The sequence below is a fragment of the Ammodytes marinus genome (assembly GCF_949987685.1).
Source record: "Ammodytes marinus genome assembly, chromosome: 4".
Lineage (NCBI taxonomy): Eukaryota > Metazoa > Chordata > Actinopteri > Uranoscopiformes > Ammodytidae > Ammodytes > Ammodytes marinus.
In genome coordinates this window covers 32,226,175-32,253,377 of record NC_137233.1, presented here as the reverse complement: position 1 = coordinate 32,253,377, position 27,203 = coordinate 32,226,175, and the positions used below count along the sequence as shown (strand labels likewise).

General features: G+C 42.7%; 1 protein-coding gene across 1 annotated transcript; it reads right to left on the bottom strand.

Moving 5' to 3' along the window:
- Positions 1-22,098: 22,098 nt before the first annotated feature.
- LOC307249795 (zinc finger BED domain-containing protein 5-like) lies at positions 22,099-23,949 on the bottom strand (the record flags this gene model as incomplete). Its single annotated transcript, XM_080026647.1, has 1 exon — positions 22,099-23,949. The coding sequence occupies one exon, from the start codon at positions 23,947-23,949 to the stop codon at positions 22,099-22,101; it is 1,851 nt and encodes a 616-aa protein (XP_079882773.1).
- Positions 23,950-27,203: the final 3,254 nt, after the last annotated feature.

The following is a 27,203-nucleotide window of genomic DNA, read 5'->3' as shown; positions in this document are numbered from 1 at the left end:
ACATTGGGAAGGATTATTACCTGCTCCGCCATTGTAGGCGCATACACATTCACCCATCTGTCGCTCTGCATGTGCACCGGCAATGAGACGGGTCCCAGTTTGTAGCGTTCTCTCTTCTGATTGGTTATCAGTAGTGGGATCCCCGAAAAGTTTATTTGACGATTACATGCAGAGCGAGTGACTGAGAGATCGGCTTTATGAAACGCGCACACTATATAAGTTATCACTGTATGAATAAAGAGTGATTTAAGTTATATTAACATAAATAAATTGCTTACTTCACCTTTAACCATGCTGGGCCAAGTTCAGATAAGAACACTCAATAAGCTTAAAATGCTTTCCCAGGTTGTCTAGATTCACCACATGCAAATACTAAAGCTTGTTAAAAATCTTTTGTTTGTTATTTTCTATTACATCCGTATTTGGAATTCAATTGAATCGTGCATGACCCATTTTTATAGTTCCGGGTCAGTAAGGTTCCACTCTAGCTAAATAATCTCTTTTCCAATGATAGAAAACAACGTGGTGTTATGAAGTTGTACATGTGCCCTCGGGGAAGGGAAGGGAGACAAAGTAGGGAGGAGTGGCCCTACCTAGAGATTAGTTTTAACAGGTCGTGTCAGGCTGTTCAGTTGGCAGAGAGTCAGTCGCCGCATGTATTCCCTCAGGACACAAGATTTCCTGTAGGTCTTCTGTAAAAAAAAATAAAAAAAAAAAAATAAAAAAAACATTACCTGAGGAGAATTCCCTCTGTTGAAGTCTGGATGACAAACAAAAGCCAGAGAGGTAGAGTAATCATCAGTGCTTCCCAGTCCATTTTCGTCCATCTCCTACTGTTGAGTTCAGGTTGACATACTGTATACTGTATCTGGTAAGGACCTATGGGGCCTTGCTAAAAAAAAACTGCTGACAATTGGTTTAATTGTTAACCCCTCAAAAGTAGTTTCTGCTAAATAATGTCTTGAATGGAGTACACCAAATATGTTCTCCCTGTTCCTTTTGATATATCGTACTGTTAACCTTCTCCTCCTTAAAAAACAATTGCCAATGCTTTCCTTTTCACAACAGCCATATTTGTTTTTAGCTTCGGGGGGAAGTAACTTCTGCTGAGTGCCCAAATCATATTTTACAGGAATGTAAAAGTTGCTGAGTTTTTTAGTGTTCTTCCCAGGAATAAATGAAAGCGATCCTTCCGACTGTGCTGAGGCTGTATAATAAAAGTCCTTCAGGGTTACTAACCGCCCTGACACACGGATCAAACAGGTTAACACGGCTGCATTTACAGATAAGGCGCATGCTGTGGTATATCCTGCCATCCATCTTATACTCATGAGAGTCGTTGTCAGGCAAAAGTGAGCAGAAGTGTTTAGCATGCATTTCCTTGGAAAAGCAGCAGACACACCTTTTGCTTTCCTTCCTGGTAATGTTTAATTTGAATAACACCAGTGTCAAGTCAACTTTATTTATTATTTATATAGCACATGTATACCAGCCGAGGCGGACCGAAGTGCTGTGGAGTAAAATAAGTAAAAATACATTACATCCAAAACATCAAATAGAAAAGCAAACATTCAAACTAAATTAAAACACAGAACAATAGTAAACGTTCTAGTAGACACTGCTGGGATAGAACACTCTCAACTAGAGATAAGAGCGTGTGACCTACATGTCTGAACACCACCCTGTGTCTCTGCTCAGGTTTGTCCTGTTGTGAAGGTTCTTTTTGGAACAAGTTGTTTACACATCGGGGCTGGGCTAAAAGAAATTGCTAAATATATTGTGATATTTATTTTGGTGATAACTGTATCGTATGTTTTGAAAAGAATATTCCAGTTTTTTAAGTTTAGGGTTAAGGGTTGTGAACTACAACCTCTGCTCCTGTAGACGTTGCAGTACGGCTAGTGGCATGGGTTTTGAACTTGAAATAATGTGTTGATTGAAATAGTTTTGACTCAATGTGATGTATTAAGACCACGCAGAACATACACAGCAACTTGTATTTGAACTCTTTTTACATTGTAGTGACCTATGTGTAATATCGCAAGATATCGCATATAGTTATCGTATCGCGATGTATCAGGAAATATCATGTGGTGACCCATGTATCGTGATGCGTATCGTATTTTGAAGCACTTGCCAATACCCAGTCCTACTGTGACTGTGGAGCAGGAGGGGCCCCTTCTGTCTGGAGATATAGGCAGGAGTTAGCCTTCTGGTTCAAAAGGTTAGCATAGGTCACATCTGAAGAGGAAGTCTTCAAGGGAAGGAAAATGGATCTCAATGAGCAGGAAGAGTCAACCAGAGGTCCCTTCATCACAAGATCTAAGTACTGAGGATATACTAAGACACACAGTAAGCAGTTTTAGTGGACAATGCTTTGCCAACAGATTCCTCTTAAATCTTCCTATTCAGCAAGTACTGTCTTGAATGTCTTAACAATAGCTAACTTTACCTCAGTCAGCCTTACTGGCAGTGTATATGTTGGTATGCATGAAGTATGCTCTCTGTTGCTCATCCCGAGCTATATTGACAGCTCTGTGAGATAGGACCCACTGGACAGAATACAATTGGCAACAAAGATGCTATTTGCAAATGTGGCATTTGCTTGGATTAGCAATAACAATTTGATGTCGCAAAGCAACGGTTTGAGTTTTTCCATTTCCAGCCTGCATCAGCAATTCTTTGATAGGTAAATTATGCAGATTACTTTTAACATATGGTGGATTCATCTTTTTGGAGTATAAGGGAATGGGAGTCATGATCAGGCCTCAGCATTCATTTTAATGCGTCAGTGGATTGTGTAATGGCTTGTAAACTCTCTCCTGGTAATCCATCAGGGCAAATACTGTACAGTAAGAGTGAACATTTCTTCGGCTGAAGTTCACTTTGGGGCATTTTTTTTATTCCTTCATTCGACATATGCACCTCATAACATTTATATCGCCTATCTATCTATCTATCTATCTATCTATCTATCTATCTATCTATCTATCTATCTATCTATCTATCTATCTATCTATCTATCTATCTATCTATCTATCTATCTATCTATCTATCTATCTATCTATCTATCTATCTATCTATCTATCTATCTATCTATCTATCTATCTATCTATCTATCTATCTAGCAGACATGAAAGAGCATTAGCTTCATTTAAAGTCATGGATCATGCCACCATTGCGATAAATCCTGTATTCACTATTCTTTTAGCTCTTTTTTGGCCACCAAATCCTGAGAAAAATTATCTGTCTCTTTAGCTGCTAGATGTGGGACTTTCTTCAGTAGCTAGTGACTAACCTTGTCTGTTTAGCATTTTGTGCTAGGCCGTTTGTGTACAGTGTGTCTCCACTGACTGTGTTTCAACTGCCTGCTTTTACTAATGATGTTGATACACGCTGTGGAAATTGGCCGTACATTAAATGTGCTGTAAAATAGAAACATGTTTGTTGTCACTATAAGCTACAACTTTCAAATTACACATACTGTAGGCCATTGACCAATTCATATAACGATATGTACCTTATATTATTAAAAGTAATAGTAGTGTAGTTTTGAGCAAATATAAGGGTCAGGTAGTGTGTTACTTGTAGCACACTTCATGCTAGTAACCAGCTGTTAAAACTGAGAAAAAGTGCCTTGTCTTCCTCTGTCTCAGTGCTTTTAGGGCATTCAAGATGGAGGAACCATTTCCTTGTGGGCCTCATTCTATTACTTATTGATGTATTTGTAATTAGATTTAAACATGGAAAACTCCATTCAGCCTCTCAGACCATTTTGAGTCTCTCAGACGCTCATTGTCCCATGACCGCTGAGCTATATTTGCTTCTTCACGAGAACTCAGTGGGAGTGTCCCACACTCAACTACTTCCCCATGTCTTTGGGGGGTTCACCCGCGGTGTCAGTTGACGGGAACAGGGGAGAGCTGTTACGTGCTGTGTGCAATTAAACAAAGTACTTGTAGTCAGATGAAGGGCAGTCAAACTGATAAACAACTGGACTCATTACAGGAAACAAGGCAGCATAGAGTTTCAGTTTTAGGAAGGTTTGCAATTGGAAGCCAGAAATAATCCCCCAATCATCCAGGGTAATCAAGTGTTTCACACCAGGCTGCCACTCCCTTCCCCTGACAGGCAGGAACAGACCGCCAGCACACAACCTTTCTTCCATTACAGCCGTCACAGCTCTCCTTGGCAGAGGTGAAAGCTTCAGCGTTAGGGCAGGGGGGGGGGACGTGCAGGAGAGAGAAGAGAACGTTGGCCCGTATGCCAACATCAACAGCGTCCATAGCCAGCGAGTAGACAGAGGTGCTGCCTGTACTTCAATAGCCCTAGTGTGTGTTCTACAGGCAAGGAAGAAGGGGACAGGAGCTTGCAGAGGTATACCAGGCAGGGTGGTGGTGCTGCTTACTATAGCCACATCAACTCAAACTAGATCTGTGCTCTTCTGGAGAGAGAGGCGTTCGCTCCTCACCTCATGTTGGAAAATTATCCTGGAATTTAAATTTTTCCAGTCAAGTTAAGTTAGGAGTCAAACCTGGAGTACACCTATACTTCACTCAAGCTTCTGTGAAATGAAGGTAGGTTCATATCTCTGTCATCCTCACTGCAATCCTGTGGGATGATTCAGTTGTTTTTATATCTCTGGCATCTCTGGTGCCCATCGTGTCACTGATTCACTGCAGATGTAGCCACTGTGCTCCACAGTCTTGCATGGTGTACCAGTATACTGGAAAAAGTAAATAGAATAGAATTAAATAGATACTTAACTGCATTTGGAAGAAAAAAACAGTACCTATTTTTTTTTTCTCAAACTACTTAGGGCTTCTGCTGTATGACACATGTATCAGAATATTTTTTTTTTAATTTAACTTATTCTCACTGTTGTTTTTAAAAATAAAACAATGATGACATTTGAAACTGTTTCTTATTGGTCATCATGTATGCATAAGTATCGAAAGAGAAACTAACACAATAGCACAAAATGGCATGTCTTATTTTGATTTATATTACCTATCATGTCTCTGATATGTTGAGGAACTGTTAGGCGTGAACCAGATGGGTTTGGCCTTCCCCATGTGTTATAATAGATGCCTACTCCCCCCTCCCCCCCTCCCCTTTAATTTCTTGAGTCGTCCCTTTGCCTGGCAGCATATGATGTAGAGCTGTTCTCCCAGGCTCACCCATCCTTTTGAGCTCACTTGGACAAAATGCCCTTGAAAGCTGCAGGGGCGGCAGGCAGATCCATAGCCTGTCATGAGCTCAGCCATAGCATCTCACACTGCATCAGTTTTGCCCTGATGCTCCTGCTCATACAGTGGACGGCCGAAGGGTCCTGCCCATCAGTCACTTTGGCAGCAGCAGTGACTGCCCACTCGCTGCCAGTGATGAGCAATGGATAGCCAGGAAGAGACTTACAGTAAAGGAGGAGAGCAGGGGAAGAAAGAGGGAGGTGGGGAAGCCTTCCTTCATTTCTCTCTTTATACCCCAGTCTGTCCATCATACAGCTGGTAGGATGTTTTGTAATTACAGTCAGTGGAATTTAAGGACTACTTAAAGTTGGAGTCAGTGATTCCTCAAAAACTTTTGTCAAAATCACTTTTTGTCAAAATCAGTGAATATTTCCTCACGATCAGCTACTGTGTGTGCTGAAGAACAATTCCGGTGTAGATACACAGCCTAGGCCTAGGCTCTTGATTGCTACATTAACTGCCCTTAGATCATAAGAAATCAAATAAAATGTATAATGTTATTTTTCCGTCCATAGGAATGAACAAGGAAAACCTACACGAGACACCAACCAATATTAAATTGTATATACATTGTCTTTAAAGCTCCCATATTATACACTTTTCGGTTCTATTATACACCATATTATATGGTCTTAGTGGTCCCTAATACGTTTTTCTTTAATTGTTTGCTGAAAAAAACTTTCAGATAATTTATTGTACTATGCTGATGTTCAGCTAATCTCACAATGGCCTATTTTTTAAAAAAGAGTTGCAGGTCCCCTCGTAAATATACAATCTTTGAGCTCTCCCCGCCCCCTGTCCGGAAGCGAAGCCAGATACGCCTCGCCCTCTGTCTGTCAGGGCCGTGGACCAATAAAAAATAGGGGTGTGGGCTGCACAGTGGAAGCTTCTGGCTTTACGGTTTGTGAGGTCAGAAAAGGGGATAATTCTGACTGGAGTGTTTTTGGGGGGAGGGGTGGGGGTTTCAGAAAAGGGGAGAGTGAGAAAAGGAGAGATTGTTATTTTCTTTAATATTTTGGCAGTCTCTAGGCACACCGTGGACGCATGGATATGTTGGAACACATTTAAAAAGTGCATTTAGCATAATATGGGACCTTTAAAGAACTTTTCCTAAACAAAAACTTGAGTTTCATATTTTTTTATCAATGGATAACTTTTATCATAACTTAAGGGATGGTTTCAAGCACTTTGCATATACGTTATATTATTTTACCAATATTCACATAACTATTGATTTACAAAAACACAGGCGGTCAGTCCAGAGTCTTTTTTTTTATTTATTTTTACCCTATTCTGTTATTACAGCAGTAAAACGTGTTGAAGTTGTTGACTTGTTGTAGCTTTTGGATGCAATGTTGGAATATATATTATTGCAACCTCTCGAATTTCCCTTTTCTTCTCTGTGTAAGAATCCTGGAAAAGTTATTTTAATTGGAATGGTCAGGGGATCTGAACGGGTTCATTCATTATTGACTTGTACATCCAGTGGTTAAGCAAATGAGCTTTGAAAACGTCCATTTAATTTCACCTCTAGAGGGTGTAAATGTGCAGATTGTAACAACAAAAAAAAAAAAAAGGGAAAGTGAAAGTGAAAAAAGTTGGAACAGAGGGGCACAGTTTCTGCAGAAGTGTATGGAATGTTTGATAAAACTAAGCCTTGGCAGCATCAAAGTTCTCCACCCAACATGGAAATAAATCACTCGTATAGTGTGAATAGGAATAAGCAGGGCATAAGCATAATGAATAATCATTTTAACCATTTGTTTTCACTTTCATATAAGTTGGCTTACCGTTCTGCAGTTGTACTCCACATCATTGTTTGCTCAATTCCGATCTACAGTGCTTATATGCTAGACAATCTAAGCTAGCCCGACGACGCTATCCCATGATGCTATCCGAATGATTCAAGACGGGAAGCATTTTTAAGATGTCCTCCATAGATATGTGATTCTGCGTCATCAGCAGCACCAGCTTGCTCAGGAAGTCCAACTAACTGGTGATTATGTCCATAAAAAGACTCCCAAACAATGGCATACCAAAGTGATACCAGATAAACAGTGAGTGAATCAGAAGCCTAGATTTACAAACACACATTGTCAAGTGCTGTTGAGACGTGCCCCTGGCCCTCACACACACGTAACAGATCCTGACATGTTTTTGGTTTGAAGTGGAAGCAGATGAGAGGCTCGCAGTGACGTAGACCTGAGGCGCTGGTGGATGAGCTGATGCTGCTTCATTAGTATACATAAACATTTCAGTGTTCCACAGAAGAGCAGCCTGGCAGAGTGTGCTTAGACTGTCCCTGCGTTCCGAATCGCTTACTCTTTATTTTTTCTACTCTACATACTACATCCGACATTAAAAATAATCTAGTCAGGATGCAGTAGGTATACTATTGGGACTTTTACTTATTTTTTTCTGCATAACATTGCGTTTTGATCTTGCCTCTTGCTTTAATATCCGTCGCATCCCCGTTTGTTTTCATATGGAGGCTCCCGTTGATGTGACGTCACTTCAGGTTCGCACTGGATTATGGCTCAGAATCGCCCAAATAGGATGCTGTTTTCAACACTAAAAATCTTGGCCGGTTGTAGTAGACATCCGGGTCTTTCTAACCATCCTAAATCTGGCCACAAGAATCGGGACATATAATATTTTTTCGATCATACTAAATAGTAGAAAGTATGCGATTCGGAACGCAGGGTCTGTTTGAGATTGGCTTGACACTGGCCACATAGGCGTAGATTTTAGGGAGTGGGTGGGGTGGGGTGGGGGGGGGGGTTAATGGATATGGCCCCCTCAGGAAAAATTCTTGTGATTGTCATGGCATTTTTGGAGCCTATAGGGCTTTAACAGGGTCTCATACTCTAAATAGATTTGTTGTTGAAATGCACATGATTTCTTATAAAAAACATGCCACAAAATGATGTGCTGTGTTTTCAATGTGCGAAGAAAGCTTTGAACAATACAGGAGAATAGATATTTGAATAACTTAGAGCCTTACTGCATTATATTCCATTACATGTGTGTCAGCGGGTACCTGAATGTTCTCCTGTTTGTCTCCTTAAATAAAGACATTTCCACCATAAATGTATACAGAAAAGGGGCACACATTGGTGCATACAAATACACCAGTGTGCTGGAAATGAATTGATGCAAACAAAATTGATATGCCCCCCTCTCCCCACCAATGTTGAAACAAAACCTACATTGATGTGTGAAGTCAAAACACACAACAGAGGAGAAATGAAAAGATGGGGCAAGTTAAACTGAAAGAGGAGAGTTGATAACACATAGTTTTTTTGCTTAAAACTGACCATTGCGCCTAAAATCTATAGCCTGATGAGATCACAGTGCACCACAAGTGATTACATTGCATTAGCAGAATCCTCTTTATTTAAAAAGCTTCTTTCATGCAGCAGTGAACTGTGTACAGAACCAGAAATACAAAATGCTACTGCAATGATATATTTTTGCCATTATTTATCTATTTATTTTATTCGCTTTGGCAATTTGTTTGCCTGTGTTTGCCTGTTCTAGTGTCAAATGTCGATGTATTGTGTTCCCCCTGTAAAGCACTTTGAATTGCCTTGTGTCTGAATTGTGCTCAATTGTGCTATATAAATAAACTGTGTCCTAATGGTGTTGGTTGGACACTAGAGCCAATAGGCCGCTCAGGAACAGGATGGAGGAAGAGTTATAGCGGGAGGATTAGCAGAGATAAGCTGAATAACAGCACTACGGCCTAAATGGCTACCACACCACAGCATGGCATAAACATTGAACAGATTTCAGTGCCATATGGTCATCAACATACTATCAAACTGTGTCTACATCTGCTAGCTGCTGGACTCTGCAGCTTACTTCGAGTGTGTGTGTGTGTGTGTGTGTGTGTGTGTGTGTGTGTGTGTGTGTGTGTGTGTGTGTGTGTGTGTGTGTGTGTGTGTGTGTGTGTGTGTGTGTGTGTGTGTGTGTGTGCACTAATGGTCGACAAATGTATAGATGCATGCATGCGGTTATTAACTTGCCTTTAAGGAACCAATGTGTTCTGTGTCTTCTTCTATGTATTCTACACTGGCTGGTAGCAACATGCGTGTGCATCATGGGAGCCAGCGGTTGGTTGAGTTAATCCCCACTCTCTCTGGTTGAGAGGCTTGGGGCTGAGAGGGCAGGGCCACCACCGCCTGCCTCTGAGGGCCACACGTGGGTGGGTTTGAGCTCAGGGATTACGGGGCTGAAGTGGAGCCAAACAGCTTCAGAGTGGGACAGCCAGAGACACAATCAGCCTGCCGGGCCAGGCCTGGGCCATGCTGGTGTGTGTGTGTGTGAGAGAGAGAGAGTGATGCACCTTTGTTTTTGTATCAAAGTGAACTTATTTCCGAGTGTCTGTAAACAGGACATGATACTTGCAAGAGGACATAGTTATAAATGTGCTGTCATGGGTTTGGTGTGCCCTATATACAGTCAGTACTTGTGAAAACAGGCGACAGTTTTTGCTCCAAGATGGCGTAGGGTACAGGAAAACAGCATCCATGCCTGTACTAATTAATTGTGAATATAGCATGCCTTTAAGTCATAATAGGGTGAGTAGCATTGTAAAAAGGATCAGATTAAATATAGTCTAATATATGGAGCTGTTTATGCTTTGCCTAGGTCACTTTAGTGCGTCCGGGGCAACCACACAAGGTGGCACATGCCCGTGCATGCGTGTGATGCGATACAAACTCCTGCCAGTTGATACACTGTATTCCACTGATTTATTACAGGTGGCATTAATGCACATACATATGCAGAGGCATGCTGGCAAGGAGAAGGAACATGAAATATTTAAATAAATATAGTGTTTTAGTCAGGGTGCAGGAATGCATTCATCATGGTTTTCAGACATCAAGGTTACACACTATGCATTTTGATGAGTAACATTGAACGGTAACCTAACATTTTGGCATTTTTCTTTATTCAACAGAAAACTCCACAGTAAACTTTTGAATTGCACATCCACAGTTATGTGTTCATGTAACAGGATGCACGTATTTCCTGGACATAATGCAGAAGACAACAACAGGTCCATAAAAATGTGTGTATTTCACATACTGTGGAAAAGTGTTTCTGTCTGGTGCCGGGGATCCAACCAGAGACCTCATGGTTACTGGTCTGCCATCATTCCTCTAGGCCATCCTACCATCCCTAGAAGGGAGTGGGGAGTGGACAACAATAACTTCTCCTAGAGACAGAGCCCACAGTTGGATGCTGGGCAGGAGGTGGTGCTTTGGAAATGCTGGATGATCGGCAGATGTACAATTTGCTTCTTAAATAGTGAAAAAAAGCCCTCACAACTTCACAGCAAGACATCAGTATTGACATTCAGTGTTCCTGTTTTGTTTGACTAACTGTCTAACTCCCAATGATTTTTAATGTGCAATTATACTATAGAAAACAAAGAAAAGCAGAAACTCCTCTCACAAGTGAAATTGAACCATGGTGAATGTTTTTCATGGAACGTTTTCTATACTGACTGCACTATACTGTGTGGGTTGAAGGCTGATTGTGTCCTATCATGTGGGGTGAACAGTACAAGCACATGGTGCAGCCTCTGTGTCATTTGGTAGCATGTAACTACTTATTCACCAGAGCTCCCTGTTGGAAGTGTCTTGCCCCGGTGCCTCTGTGTGGTGAATCTCAGTGTGTTTCTAATCAGCGCTGCTGTTGTTTTCAGCCTGCAGACCGTAGCATCTGGGGGAGGTTGACGCACAGACACATTTGTCTCCAGCAACCCCCTGCTCACACAGTCTGGTCAATTTACTTACCAAGCGGAGCAGAAAATGCAGTGTCTGTCAATGAGTCTATTTTTGGCCCTGCCGGATGAAAACCCGTCTCAGGCAATACGTGAAATGTATCATTACGGCCCCGAATGTAGGAGGATTGGAAATTGTAGATGGAGGGATTTGTTAGGAGGAGAGTCAAATCTTAAAGGTGACATAGTATCTAATTTTCAGGTTCAAAATTATAATTTGGGTTTCCACCAGCAACTGGGTGTCCAAAAAGCCCTTTCAAATTTTCTCAGTGCCATTGCTGAATGTCCTCTTTTCAGCCCGTGTATGAAACGCTCTCTTTTAGAGCCTGTCTCTTTAAAAAAAAAAAAAAAGTTTTAGAAAGATGGATTTTGAGAAAATGAGAAAGAGTTGTTTTTTCTCATACTTTGGGAGTCTCTAGACACAACCTATACTAATGTTGAAAAACCATGGAAAAGTGCTTTTTGCATCATAGGTGACCTTTAACTGACGGTAATAGTTTGACCGGAGCTGTGACACCCTCTTGTTTGGCCTGCTGCTGAGCTGCATCTGATCTAGGGATTAATACAAGGACGGCTTCCACGTTTGAGTCCAGACAGGCCATGTGACAGGTGTGTCTGTAACTTAAGCCCTTAAAAAGAAACCGTCTGGTGTTGAGTTATCTGTCTGCAAACTCACTGTGAAAGCAGACACACAGGATTATTGATCTATTCTTGAAGGACCAGCTGTTTTATGAATTCTCAGCGGCTTTTTTAAGGTGTGATAGACGGATAATAAACACATTAGGGAAGCATCTAACCAACAGGGCATCGTCATGGACACGAGTAATCTGACTGTAGTAAAAAGGAGGGCAATATTTCACTAAAACTGTCCTATCGTAAAAGGTCATATTGACAGTATACATAACTCAAGTGATCTTTTTAGGTATTCTTGTCATGTACAGCCCAGTCTGGTTTCTTCATGTGTTTTTCTATTCTACACACACATCTGCAAAGGTCATAAGTGGAACCTGATGTAAAGTTGTTGATACAGATGTTAAGCTAAGGGTAATGAATAAACAGTTAAATAGCTAAGTGAGTAGTGTGTTAATGGTTCAATCAAATGTTGGTGAGGTACTTGAGTTAGCACGACAAAAAGGCTGGTAACCACTGCTCTGTAATCTCTTGGTTTGATATTTTGATTGCTTGAAGCTAGGGCCCTGGAGTGCTGTTGTGACTGCTTGCTAACTGTTAATGTGGTTGCATGAGAAAATACACTTTTGGAGATGACAATGCACACTGCTATAGACTAGTCATTGACCCATTGACATGAATGGACTGAAAGCAACTGCTAACTGCAGTCACTGACAGGAAGTTAGCTAAACTGACCATTCCGCATACTGAACCTTTCATTTTTCCAACAAATAAGTACATATACCATCAGAATACTTTGACAGGTGCCATGGCAACATTGACTTTGGTGAGGAATGGAGGTGAAACCAATATGTAGATGGTCACTTATTGTGTCAAGTGCCCGCCCCGTACCCAACGGCCCATCCGCCAGAAATGAATGTAGGTTTTAACTGAGGTGATACAGTACGCCAATGAAACAACTATAATGATTTCTAACGGTTAACTTTTCCTTTACCATTTTGGAGCCACCTAGAGCTCCCAATTTCAACTTCTATTTTATTTTATCAGCGTGATGGGACTACCACACCTTGAATTCATTTAAAGTATGTCACTGAGTCTACGAGCCCCTTCAGCAAATGGCGCAGACTCAAACTCATCTGTGGCTTAAAAAATGCATCACATCCCTTCCAACTATAGTGTACGGTCTGGCTATTCGCTGTCAAGATAAGAGACGAGAGACACAAAGGACAAAAATAACCCAAGGCCTCATAAAAGGCAGCTGTTTGCAACTATGTATATCCTCTCTGCATTCAAACAGATGTAGTGGGTGTTAACTGCTGCAGCTTTACCTTAAGCTTCACAGTGGGGATAAATGCACATGGAAAGCATGCTGGCTGGCTTTAGGTAGTGCTGGGGCTGGTTTTGGTGTTTAAAATGAGGTCCTACTTTCACCTGAACTCATTGATTGGGCCAGCTATCAAGTCTTAATAGCAATTTCACCTTTCATGCATCACTCATATTTTTCTGGCACAAGTCGAGATCTCCCAGAGTTCTACTTCCGGAATGGGTGGGTCAGGGAATTTTTGTCCACATTTTGTCCTAGTAGATATCATCCTATATCTCCCTTTTTTATAATGAACTCTGCATTCTCAATATTTCTCCTTGCTACACTTTACATGAACCTTGGCCATATGGGAGATATTTTGCTCCTTTTGATTATGCTCTGTATAACGGGCCATAAGAGAGACCATTCTGCACCATATTCCTCTTCATTCTCACTCATTATGTGAACTGTAATAATATTTTGACATTATAAAGAGGCTTTAAGTGATGTTTGTCTTCTTGTTGCATGTCTGAAGTGAAGATCTTACAGCAGTTAACAGTGCGGATTCAGACGACATCGCGAGGCCCCTTAAAGGCATAGCGGATCCCTCCCCAAACTCAATCTATTAACTGCATCATCACGGTGCTTTACACATGCACGGTTGCCTTGTTCACTGTTGCTGGCTTGATAACATCTTTGGTCCACTCGATACACGCCCGTTGTTTGGGTAATGATGTCATTACACGGAAATGGATAGGCCCCCTTACTGCACACGTTTTGGGCTGAGACAGGGGAATAGGAGTGTTTGTGTGTGTGTGTGTGCGGGGGGGGGGGGTCACCCTAAACATCAGCTCAGGGACGGGAGGGGGACGTGAGTCAAACATTCCCTATTAACTTGGTTGGTTGTTTAAAGGATAGCACAGCAGATCCACTGGCCTTGCAGCTGTTGCTCGCTCTGCTTTGTTTGTTGGAAGATACGTCCTGTTTACACCCAAGAAATTAGCTAAGCTAACTAGTGATAAGTGACCTTTGCCCATTTCTTGTTACAAAATGCTCACACAATAATATGAATGGTTTCTGTCGCCAAGACTGAAGCAACCAGCTAAAATAAAAATTTGAACTATTCCTTTAAATGTTGAGGACAGCTGTGCTAAAGTCAAGCAGCAGCTCTAATGGTTTATCCAGGGGTTTCCCCCAATGGCTTCATTCTTCCCATCCAGATTCTCTTGCTATTATTAGCCCCATGACTGATGCTATCGTCCCCAGGGCTGGCTCTTTCTCTCTCCCATATACTTCTGACTTGTTGCCCCTTCCTGTCTTAAGACCCTCCTGATCTGCTGCCACACGACCCAGTTTCCTCTGGAGGAATTCCCTCCCTCTTCCTGCTTGACGCCCCTCCTCATGAAGGCTCTGGAAGTGAGACCAGAGGCAACAGAGGTATCCCATGAGTGGAGCTGTGCGGTTAGGCTACCAAAGCTTTAGATTTAGCCCAGCGGGGATGGAGTTCCAGAGAGCTAGGTGCTGATGGCTCTGGTGGTGTAGGGACTCAGAAGGCAACATGTGGTGTCTACAGTGTGCTTCTGACAGGACTCAGTCCTTACTGGAGCTGGCATCAGACAGCTGGTAAGCCCTTACTAGTGTGTGTGTGTGTGTGTGTGTGTGTGTGTGTGTGTGTGTGTGTGTGTGTGTGTGTGTGTGTGTGTGTGTGTGCTGGTGCTGTGCGTAATACTTTTAATAGTTGATGACGGTACTTTCACTGGTATTTGGTTCGAAATGTTCCCCTGATGCAGGTTGCATGTGTCACTAATGGTGAATACAGTGATGCGGCAGAGGTTTGTGCTTCATTGATGATGCCAGTGGTTTGATTGTCCTTGTGCGTGCCAAGCCAGCGAATACAGCTGAGTCATATTTTACTGCTCTTCATCAAGTGACCTCCAACTTAAAGGGGGAGTCAGTCAGCCAGTCTGAAGAATGCTTGTTCAAAATCGGTGAATATTTCCTAGCGATCAGGCAGCAACATACCCCGTTTACAGCGCCTAGGCTGTATTTTAACACTGTATACTTTTTCAGGGCACACATAGTACGGACAGGTAGTGGCCCCGTGAGGAGATATTCACAGATTTTGACAAAAAGAAGTGTTGACAACAAGCAGTCTCCAGAATCGCTGACTCCAGCTTTAATAAGCAACTTTAACTGATTGCAAGAGTGGCTCACTTGTGAATTACAAGCGAGACAGTCAGTTTGGATACCGATCATGGCAAAGAAAAGCAGAAGAGGGTGTGTGTGTGTGTGTGTGTGTGTGTGTGTGTGTGTGTGTGTGTGTGTGTGTGTGTGTGTGTGTGTGTGTGTGTGTGTGTGTGTGTGTGTGTGTGTGTGTGTGTGTGTGTGTGTGTGTGTGTGTGTGTGTGTGTGTGTGTGTGTGTGTGTGTGTGTGTGTGTGTGTGTGTGTGTGTGTGTGTGTGCGCGCGTGTTTCTTTCTCGTTGTGTGAGTGGCAGTTCGGAGTAATTAATTCATCCCTGCGGAGTGACACAGCGAGACGAGGTTCCTCTTGAAGGAGCCACTCATTGGCACAGAGCACGGTGTCTCCAGGAGAGGGGTTGACACAAGAGCCTGTCCTCACATCACCCACCTCCTCCAGTGAATCCATCGCTTGCCCTCCACTATAAACAAGTCATTAAAATTCTATCAGCCAGCAATTTATGCACCACCATGGGATGCGAGCAATCCGTTGTGGGGCTTTTGAATTGAATAACTTACTTATTCAAACGCAATAGGGAAGGTGAGGCGCCGCACACCTTTTTATGCGATTGTAATCCCTTGCTCATGGGAAGTTTGAAAAACGGCATCTGGCACATTTATTTGATGGCAGTCTCGACATGGCAAAGAGAAGGTTGATTGTTTAAGATTTAAAGGTGCACCCTACTGATTTTTTACATGTCAACGTTGATTTAGCTCTCACAGAGTCCTTGCACAGCATGTGAAAACAGTTGTACTGTATAATGTCTACTGTGGTTCTGGACAAGTTTTCTGGATGGCCTTGGAGATCCACCATGGATGACAATGGCACAAAGATTGCATTGGTGAGCTTTGTTCATAATGGGCTGGCATTAATTTTTTATTTTATAAAAATTTTATTTTATTTTATTTTTGCATTTGGTTTCTAGATTTGGATATGTCACTTTTTTTTTTTTTTGATTGGGCCAAATATCCTTCCAGTGACTTTAACCAGCACCATATCATTCAAGCAAATATACGGACACAAGTGAAGCTTCATTGGAATTGTTTTACAGGACCTTGAGATAGAAAGATTTGACATGTAGCAGAGATAGAAACATAGACATTGATTGATAGAATGCCCCTGTGAATCTATTTGAACTAGAACTGCAAGCAGTTGTGAACGGGGGCCAAGCCTCCCACGCGACTCGGGATCGGGCGTCGTCGTCCGCGGCGCCGGCCCCTCGCTTCACGGAATCCGGGGATGTAAAGTTTTTAAATGTGGGATGTTTGGTTTGGGAGTTATAGACCAAAAGGCAAAAATAATGGCAGAGAAAGATGCTCAAGTGTGTTTTTGGCGCCCCCTTTTGGAGCAATTTAAGGAAAAAGTAGAACCAGCCTGAGAACCATAGGACAAACACATGTGTGAAGTTTGGTGTTAATAGGATAAATCGTTTTGGATTTAAAAGCAGTTTGGTAAAAGGTAGCTAATAGGCAAATCTTTAAAGCGCTACCGTTTGGTCTTCCGATGGTCGTAGAAAAATTCTTTACACAACATTTGCTCGTGGGAGTCGGTAGAGCATAATGCTTTTGGTTTTGTCGAAATCGGACAAAAACTGTAGGAGGAGTGTGTTTTGGTGACTGACACAGTTTTTGCGATGTAGCGAAAGAAAATCCCATATGCAAATGGGCGTGGCCTATCTCAAAAGATGCAGCTGACTTGTGGGCATCTGTGGATATAAAGTGTTTGACTGTGGGATGTTCGGTGTGGAAGTTATAGCCCCAAACGCGTTTTCTTTGCCTTTTGTGGTTTTGGCGCCCCCTATGGATGACATTCGCAAAATTACGTGAGATAGAAAGATGCGGCTCAATGTACCGAACAAGTGGATGTCAAGTTTTTGAATGTGCGATGTTCGGTTGGGGAGTTATAGCAAAATCAAATTGTCAACCTCTCCATTGTAAAGACACTTTTTTGAATTTTCCCATTTTCCCGCCTAAAGACTTAGAAAATGGCGAAAACAGGCAAAAAAATTGAAAAACTCTTTTTTTTATTAAGTCCGGCCCACATCTGAATTTCTTGCCCATATTTTTGCCATAGGCTCAGGTATGCCCCATGATAGTCTCCCTTGAGTTTCAAGAAAATCCCTTTTTTTTTTTTTTTTTTTTACGGATTTGCGCGAATCTTTAAAGCGCTACCATTTGGTCTTCCGATGGTCGTAGAAAAATTATTTGACCAACTTTTGCTCGTGGGAGTCAGTAGAGCATAATGCTTTTGGTTTCGTCCAAATTGGGCAAAAACTGTAGGAGGAGTATGTGTTGGTGACCGATACAGTTTTTACGATGTAGCGAAAAATGTATATATACGCAAATGGGCGTGGCCTATCTCAAAAGATGCAACTGACTTGTGGGCATCTGTGGATGTGAAGTTTTCGACTGTCGGACTTTCGGTGCAGAAGTTATAGCCCAAAACGAGTTTTCCTTTGTTGTAGCGCCACCTAGTGGCCGGGATGTCTGAATTTTTTTGTCTGCGTTCCTTGGATGGACCTGGATACGCCATGCAAGTGGCATGTCCCAACCATTTACGGTTTGGGCTGCAGCACCACTTTCTCGCGGAGAATAATAATAATAGGAACTAGAACTGCAAGCAGTTGTGAACGGGGGCCAAGCCTCCCACGCGACTCGGGATCGGGCGTTGTCGTCCGCGGCGCCGGCCCCTCGCTTCACGGAATCCGGAGATGTAAAGTTTTTGAATGTGCGATGTTCGGTGTGGGAGTTATAGCCCCAAACGCGTTTTCTTTACTTTTTCTGGTTTTGGCGCCCCCTATGGATGGCATTCGCAAAACTACGTTAGATAGAAAGATGCAGCTCAATGTACCAAACAAGTGGATGTCAAGTTTTTGAATGTGCGATGTTCGGTTGGGGAGTTATAGCAAAATCAAATTGTCAACCTCTCCATTGTAAAGAGACTTTTTTGAATTTTCCCATTTTCCCGCCTAAAGACTTAGAAAATGGCGAAAACAGGCAAAAAAATTGAAAAATTCTTTTTTTTAATAAGTCCGGCCCACATAGGAATTTCTTGCCCATATTTTCGCCATAGGCTCAGGTATGCCCCATGATAGTCTCCCTTCAGTTTCAAGAAAATCCCCTTTTTTTTTTTTTTTAAGGAATTTTCGCGAATCTTTAAAGCGCTACCGTTTGGTCTTCCAATGGTCGTAGAAAAACTATTTGACCCACTTTTGCTCGTGGGAGTTGGTAAAGCATAATGCTTTTGGTTTCGTCCAAATCGGGCAAAAACTGTAGGAGGAGTATGTTTTGGTGACTGACACAGTTTTTGCGACGTAGCAAAAAATTTATCCTATCGCAAATGGGCGTGGCCTATCTCAAAAGATGCAGCTGACTTGTGGGCATCTGTGGATATAAAGTTTTTGACTGTCGGACTTTCGGTGCGGAAGTTATAGCCCAAAACGCCTTTTCCTTTGTTGTAGCGCCACCTACTGGCCGGGATGTCTGAATTTTTTTGTCTGCGTACGGGGTACGGACCTGAATATGCCCTGGAAGTGGCATGTCCCAACCCTTTACGGTTTGGGCTGCAGCACCACTTTTACGCGGAGAAAAATAATAATAATAGGAACTAGAACTGCAAGCAGTTGTGAACGGGGGCCAAGCCTCCCACGCGACTCGGGATCGGGCGTCGTCGTCCGCGGCGCCGGCCCCTCGCTTCACGGAATCCGGAGATGTAAAGTTTTTGAATGTGCGATGTTCGGTGTGGGAGTTATAGACCAAAAGGCAAAAATAATGGCAGAGAAAGATGCTCAAGTGTGTTTTTGGCGCCCCCTTTTGGAGCAATTTAAGGAAAAAGTAGAACCAGCCTGAGAACCATAGGACAAACACATGTGTGAAGTTTGGTGTTAATAGGATAAATCGTTTTGGATTTAGGAGCAGTTTGGTAAAAGGTAGCTAATGTGCAAATCTTCAAAGCGCTACCGTTTGGTCTTCCAATGGTCGTAGAAAAATTATTTCCACAACATTTGCTCGTGGTAGTCGGTAGAGCATAATGCTTTTGGTTTCGTCGAAATCGGACAAAAACTGTAGGAGGAGTGTGTTTTGGTGACTGACACAGTTTTTGCGATGTAGCGAAAGAAAATCCCATATGCAAATGGGCGTGGCCTATCTCAAAAGATGCAGCTGACTTGTGGGCATCTGTGGATATAAAGTGTTTGACTGTGGGATGTTCGGTGTGGAAGTTATAGCCCCAAACGCGTTTTCTTTGCTTTTTGTGGTTTTGGCACCCCCTATGGATGACATTCGCAAAATTACGTTGGATAGAAAGATGCGGCTCAATGTACCGAACAAGTGGATGTCAAGTTTTTGAATGTGCGATGTTTGGTTGGGGAGTTATAGCAAAATCAAATTCTCAACCTCTCCATTGTAAAGACACTTTTTTGAATTTTCCCATTTTCCCGCCTAAAGACTTAGGAAATGGCGAAAACAGGCAAAAAAATTGAAAAACTCTTTTTTTTAATAAGTCCGGCCCACAAAGGAATTTCTTGCCCATATTTCTTCGATAGACTCAAGTATGCCCCATGATAGTCTCCCTTGAGTTTCAAGAAAATCCCTCTTTTTTTTTTTTTTTACGGATTTTCGCAAATTTTTAAAGCGCTACCGTTTGGTCTTCCGATGGTCGTAGAAAAACTAATTGACCAACTATTGCTCGTGGGAGTTAGGAGGGCATAATGCTTTTGGTTTCGTCCAAATCGGGCGAAAACTGTAGGAGGAGTATGTTTTGGTGACTGAAACAGTTTTTGCGATGTGGCGAAAAATGTATATATACGCAAATGGGCGTGGCCTATCTCAAAAGATGCAGCTGACTTGTGGGCATCTGTGGATATAAAGTTTTTGACTGTCGGACTTTCGGTGCGGAAGTTATAGCCCAAAACGCCTTTTCCTTTGTTGTAGCGCCACCTAGTGGCCGGGATGTCTGAATTTTTTTGTCTGCGTACCAGGCACGGACCTGGATGAGCCCTGCAAGTGGCATGTCCCAACCCTTTACGGTTTGGCCTGCAGCACCAGTTCTAGACGACGCCAAATAATAATAAGCATAATCCCTACAAGAACAATAGGGTTCCCTGCCCCGCAGGGCTTGGGAACCGCGTTGCTCTGCAAAACGCGGTCCCAGCCCTACTCGGGCTTGGCCCCCTAACTAGAACTGCAAGCAGTTGTGAACGGGGGCCAAGCCTCCCACGCGACTCGGGATCGGGCGCCGTCGTCCGCGGCGCCGGCCCCTCGCTGCACGGAATCCGGAGATGTAAAGTTTTTGAATGTGCGATGTTCGGTGTGGGAGTTATAGCCCCAAACGCGTTTTCTTTGCTTTTTGTGGTTTTGGCGCCCCCTATGGATGACATTCGCAAAACTACGTTAGATAGAAAGATGCAGCTCAATGTACCAAACAAGTGGATGTCAAGTTTTTGAATGTGCGATGTTCGGTTGGGGAGTTATAGCAAAATCAAATTGTCAAACTCTCCATTGTAAAGACACTTTTTTGAATTTTCCCATTTTCCCGCCGAAAGACTTAGAAAATGGCGAAAACAGGCAAAAAAATTGAAAAACTATTTTTTTTAATAAGTCCGGCCCACATAGGAATTTCTTGCCCATATTTTTGCCATAGACTCAGGTATGCCCCATGATAGTCTCCCTTGAGTTTCAAGAAAATCCCTTTTTTTTTTTTTTTTAAGGGATTTTCGCAAATCTTTAAAGCGCTACCGTTTGGTCTTCCGATGGTCGTAGAAAGATTATTTGACCAACTTTTGCTTGTGGCAGTCAGTAGAGCATAATGCTTTTGGTTTCGTCCAAATCGGGCGAGAACTGTAGGAGGAGTATGTTTTGGTAACTGACACAGTTTTTGCGATATAGCGAAAAATATATATATACGCAAATGGGCGTGGCCTATCTCAAAAGATGCAGCTGACTTGTGGGCATCTGAGGATATAAAGTTTTTGACTGTCGGACTTTCGGTGCGGAAGTTATAGCCCAAAACGCCTTTTCCTTTGTTGTAGCGCCACCTAGTGGCCGGCATGTCTGAATTTTTTTGTCTGCGTACCAGGCATGGACCTGGATAAGCCCTGCAAGTGGCATGTCCCAACCCTTTACGGTTTGGGCTGCAGCACCAGTTTTACGTAAGTCCAAAGAATAATAATAAAAGGCCCAACAAAAACAATAGGGTTCCCTGCCCCGCAGGGCTTGGGAACCGCGTTGCTCTGCAAAACGCGGTCCCAGCCCTACTCGGGCTTGGCCCCCTAATAATAATCCCTACAAGAACAATAGGGTTCCCTGCCCCGCAGGGCTTGGGAACCGCGTTGCTCTGCAAAACGCGGTCCCAGCCCTACTCGGGCTTGGCCCCCTAATAATCTCTACAAGAACAATAGGGTTCCCTGCCCCGCAGGGCTTGGGCTTGGGAACCGCGTTGCTCTGCAAAACGCGGTCCCAGCCCTACTCGGGCTTGGCCCCCTAATTCAGTGGTTCCCAAACTTTTTGTGCCCAAGGCACACCAAAGGACAAATAAAAATTTCAAGGCACACCTATTGTGCAAAATAGCCTTATAACACGTGTTATCACTAATATCATCTGTTTATCTGTTAAGTTTATAATTATTTCAAACAAGATGTGACAAAGACAACTATTCTACTCATGAAATATTTATTAACAAAATACTTCACAAAAATATTTAAACTTTATCAAATTGGGCTTAATCAAACACACCCATTTCAACCAGACAGGTGAGGCAAAGGAAACAGAAATTCAGCAGAGAACTGTCCATGAGAAAGCTGCATGGTCCTGAATCTGACCCACAAATTATAACTGTAACATTTAGAATCAGGCTTTTTTTGTAAATATTCTGCCTACTAACAAATCAGTGGGACACATGTGCCTGTCGGGGCGCACAGATTTTTTTAATCCTTGGTGGCACGGAGGAGAGGGCCACTCGCAAGTCCTGCTCAACAGAGAGCCGTGACCTGGTCTTGTTCTTCATGTAAACAAGAGTGGAGAACGCCAACTCACACAGGTAGGTGGTGGGGAAATGAAGAAGTTGGTCGATAGCGTGGTGGGAGATGGTTGGATATTCTGATGCACAAACCAACCAAAACTGATCGAGTGTGAGCTCACTAAATTTCAGTTTCAGCGTGCGGTCCGCACGGAGCTCTGCGCTCTCCTCTCTCTCCTTCATAGTGAGCTTCTCGGTTGAGGACTCGGACTCCTGGTTGAATGGGTCTCGGATCCAGTCATTGTCCTCGATGTCCGCCACACGTGGAAAATAGCGCTCAAACCTCTCTTTTAAGGTCTGAAGGTGTTCGGCATATATAGCGCGCTCACTGGCTGCCTGTGGCGCAGCTGATGCCAGCGGGAACATGTTCATGGAGCCCTGTTCCAAAGCCTCGCGCCACAGGGTCAGTTTGCCCATAAAGCCCCGAATCTTGTCTGTGGATGATAAAATGTTTTCATTCCTGCCCTGAAGCTTTGCGTTTAACTCGTTGAGATGCCCAAATATGTCTGCAAGGTAAGCCAGCCTGGCGCACCAGCTCTCATCCGCGAGCCTGTCCTTATGTGGGACAGCGTGTTCACGTGAAAATTCCAAAAGCTCTTCCCGAAGCTCGTAAAAACGGGATAAGACTTTCCCCCGAGACAGCCATCGTACCTCTGTGTGGAGGATCAGGCTTTGGTGGTCGGCTCCCATCTCAGCGCACAGCTGGGAGAAAAGGCGAGATTTCAGGGGCCTTGATTTGATGTAATTCACCATCTGCACAGCCTGATTCAGCACCTCAGTCAACTCCGGGGGCATGGTTTTGGCAACTAATGCCTCTCGGTGCAAAATGCAGTGGTTGGTCACTATCTGTGGATTTTGTGCTTTTACCTTTGCAATAAAGCCTCTCACTCTCCCCGTCATGCATGCCGCACCATCCGTGCACAGACTGACGCACATACTCCAGCACAGATTGTTTTCTTTTAAGTAGTTATCAGTTACCTTGAATATTTCTTCTCCCGTTGTATGGCTTGCCATTTCTTTACAGAAGAAAAAAGTCTCTTTAATAGAGTCACCGTCAACATACCTGACGTTTGCCAGGAGCTGGGCAGCCCCACTTATGTCGGTCGATTCATCTATTTGAAGAGAAAATCTGCCGCTCGCCTGCAGTTTCTCTGTTAAATGTTGTTCAATGTCTTCTGACATGTCATCTATTCTTCTTTTGATTGTGTTATCAGATGCCGGCACCTTGGATAGCTCATTTGCGGCATCTGGACCCAGCATGACACCTGCAATTATTTTGCAAGCAGGGAGGATGAGTGTCTCCGCTATTGTGTGAGGCTTCTTTTGCTTTGCAATAAGCTCCGCTAGCATGTAACTAGCCTCCATTGCCTTTTCAGACACTTTCACGCAATCCAACAAACGGTCTTGCTGCCTCTGGTTCAGATCCCGCGCTCTTTTGAAATAGGCCAGGTTTCTCTCAGCGTGGAAGGGATGTTTGGTTTCCAAGTGCCTCTTCAGCTTGCTTGGAACCATATTAGCATTAGCTAACTTCTCCCGACAGAGGACGCACTCCGGCTGAGGAATGTTGACATCCCCGGTCCAACTGAAGCCATAAGACAGGTAACTTTCATGATACTGTCGGCTGACAGTTTTTTTCCTCTTTTCTTTCGGTGGGTTGTCGGACTCGGCAGTCTCTGCACTGGTGGTTGGTGGTTTGCTCCGCACGAGAAAGCGCTCCATTTTCCCTCTTGTTTATGTTTTAATGTTGTGTTGACCTACTGCCTTTGATGTGTCACAGTCTAAATTAAATTCCCACCTGCGCAACTGCGCGAACAGCGAAATGTGGGATCCTCTTTGAGGATTTTTTAAATAGTTTTTAGATAAAGAGTTTGACACTGTATTATGGAATGAGTGCATTCAAAGTAGTATATAGTAAATTAAAATAATTATTTTTGTATAGTTGTATACTATATTGCAGTAGGCTATGGTTGTCACAAAATCCCACGGCACACTTGGACTTGCCTCACGGCACACCAGTGTGCCGCGGCACACAGTTTGGGAACCACTGCCCTAATTAACACTGTTGTGTTTACAGTGTGTGAGTGACTGGTAAGCAGTTTGGGTCATTTTGGTCTTTACTTTGGAAATCTTAAAATGGATGTTGACATGACATTGCATCAGTCGAGGGCAAGTTCATTGTCTGTGAGGGTGACTCCTCTTTGGTCAAAATGAGGTTCCCTCTCTCGATATATTGAAAGACCTTTGGACTCTCATTTATCTCTTCCTTTTAATCCACTTTGCCTCTGCTCAAAATTGGGTTTTTGAGAGGGAAGGCTATTTATTTTAATGAGAATGGACCAATGCTTGGCACAAACCGTAAAATTCAGGTACTACTAAAGTAAATTATATTTTCCCCTGGTCCAAAAACATAGGATCAGTAATGCTTTGACTCAAACTCGGCGGGCAGCGGGAAGATGAGTGGCTTAATGCATATTGAAAAGTGTCTTTAATATTATGTGAGCATGATTGTCCTGGACAAGTCCCTTCCTGGTTTGTTGACAACACATTACAGGCTCTTTGTGTGCGAGGAGGACATCTTGTTCAGTAACTCTTAATGCAGCAAAAGCAGCTAACTGAATATATAAAGATGCTTCGAGTGCAATCATCGTTGCTTTCAGTCCTACAAGCGTCTGCCTCAACCTTGTTCCAAGCTGAGTGCCACATTTCAAGCGTGCTAAAGCCTCTCTTCTGTCTAAACAAATGGATATTTCCAATTTTGAAATCCTCTGCTGGAGCAGACATATTACAGCCCACCCCTTCAGTCTAATTAAAGGACTTTCTGTCTGATTAGATTTAGTCGTTTGAGAATTTAAAAATGTGTTGAGGGTGCATGAGAGGGAGAATAGATACGCAGAGAGGTTTGTGTTGTAATGAGCATGGAGTGTCCAGCTCAGAGGGACAAGGCTTTAATGAGAGATGTTATCCAACTCAGTGACTTGACTGGAGGGCAACGCGTCTGCCAGATTAAATGAAAAAAAATAATCAGATGGTTCTGTTGGCCTTGCAATATAACTCATATGAGTGTAGTGAATGTCAGTGCTTTCCAATTCCAGTGAAAACCATTATAAAAAGTTATTTTTAAGTTTTCTGATCTGATGCAGCTAATTCTATGCTAAGCTAATGATACTCTTAGGCACCAAGAGTATACTTGGTTAATGTTAATTCATGTTGAAGAAAAGGGCAACGTTGAAGTCCATGTCACACACCGTTTTCGTTCAAGTTATGTATTACGGTAAAACATGGCGCGCTGTTTGAGCTGGAGCTCATCTGTTGCTGCCCCAAAAAAGTGTTCATGGTGGTTCCATGGGGTGTTACTTGCCTGATGTATTTGGTAGTGAACAGCGGCTAGGGGAAGCTAATAGCCTCCTGTTTCAGACATGCGCTATCGATTTCCTCAACAAAATATAGAAGTTTCACTTGTCCTATTGACTGCTAAAAAAAACATCATAATTCACACGGATACTCCAGATCCTTAGTGGTTTTAGTAGAGGTTATGTTAGGCTTTGGAAAAGAGAAAAAAGCTTTTGTTTTTCTTGTAGGGACAGTCATTTGAATGGCTAACCCTAGGTAGTGGCTTCCTTACAATATTGGCTAATATGTATTTATATTATTGTATAGTATATCCTTTAATGTTTAATCCCATGTCTAGATATTATTGTGTCTGGTTTAGTTTAGTACTTTTTATTGTTCTTACCTGCCCAGGGACTACAGGTGGAAAATAGCAGTTTTCTAAAACCTGGTACAATGCATCTCTCCTTGCTCTAAATAAGGTTAATGTTTCTTGTGTACATTGTCCCTTTTCAAATAAAGTTACATTACGTTACTTCTTTGAGCTCCTTGTGGACATAGACAGAAGGTTGTGCAGTGATAGACGCCTCTAGAATGGAGCGTCCTTGTTCCACTTCATCCATCGGCCGATGACAAACTAAAGAAATTATGTTGATTGTATTTAGCCAAACAGTAAAGGCTTTTCAAGGTAGAAAAGCTCAAATTCTCACCAGAAATGGTTTGAGAAAATGACCTGTTTGGGACCATAGCTTTATAATAGTGTCAACGCACCCCTTGGCTTTGATTGGTTGAATTGGAGACGTTGTTCCTATCTTAAACCACTGGTTGACGGTGCTGTTAAGGTCCCCGATTGCACAGAGGTGAACATAGGCCTGCACTTTGTAACGTGGGTTTATTGCTTTCTGCTTGTTGATAGTGGCATTGTAAACTACTGGCTGTATACAACCGATCCATGACGGGAGTACAATATGTTTATTCCCTCGCCATTCATTGCACAAAGAACACTCCAGTGGTTTTAGACAGAAAGGTCAGCTTACTGGTCATGAGAAGTTTTACTACACTTGTATACTGTCTTGTCCAACCCTGATGAATGTGTCGTCAGAGTTGTTTTGGTCCAATGTTTTAATAAGGGTGAGGTTCAATGATAAGTCACCGGAATACTCTTTTTTATGATCTCTTACCTCATTGGGAGTTGCAATGTAGAAGGCCCATGGTGTTTCTGTGTGAGGTGTTATTTTTAGAAGTGATCCGGGCAATTTATTACACCATTCACACAGCTACAGTATGATGTTGTTGCTTTGATTGCTAATACATGTAATTCAAATGCCTGAATACATCATGCATTATAGTCTTTTTGTGTTGGTATTTGCCTCTGTTCTAAGAAAAAAAACTTCATTCAAATAAGGCTATGTTTTATTTTGTTCTTAGTTGTAGTGATTACACTTGGTCCATGCCACCACTGTAGCCCTCACAACAAATCCAGACAGTCTAAGAGGTGTGGAGGAAGATAACAGATCTTTGGTTGACATGTATCTGCTGCAGCCTGGCTTTGTAAGGTCGTATGTATGTGTTCAACACTGCCGGGGTTTGTCCAGTGCAGTATGTGATTAGCAGACAAAGATCCTTAGTGATCTTATTGAACAAGT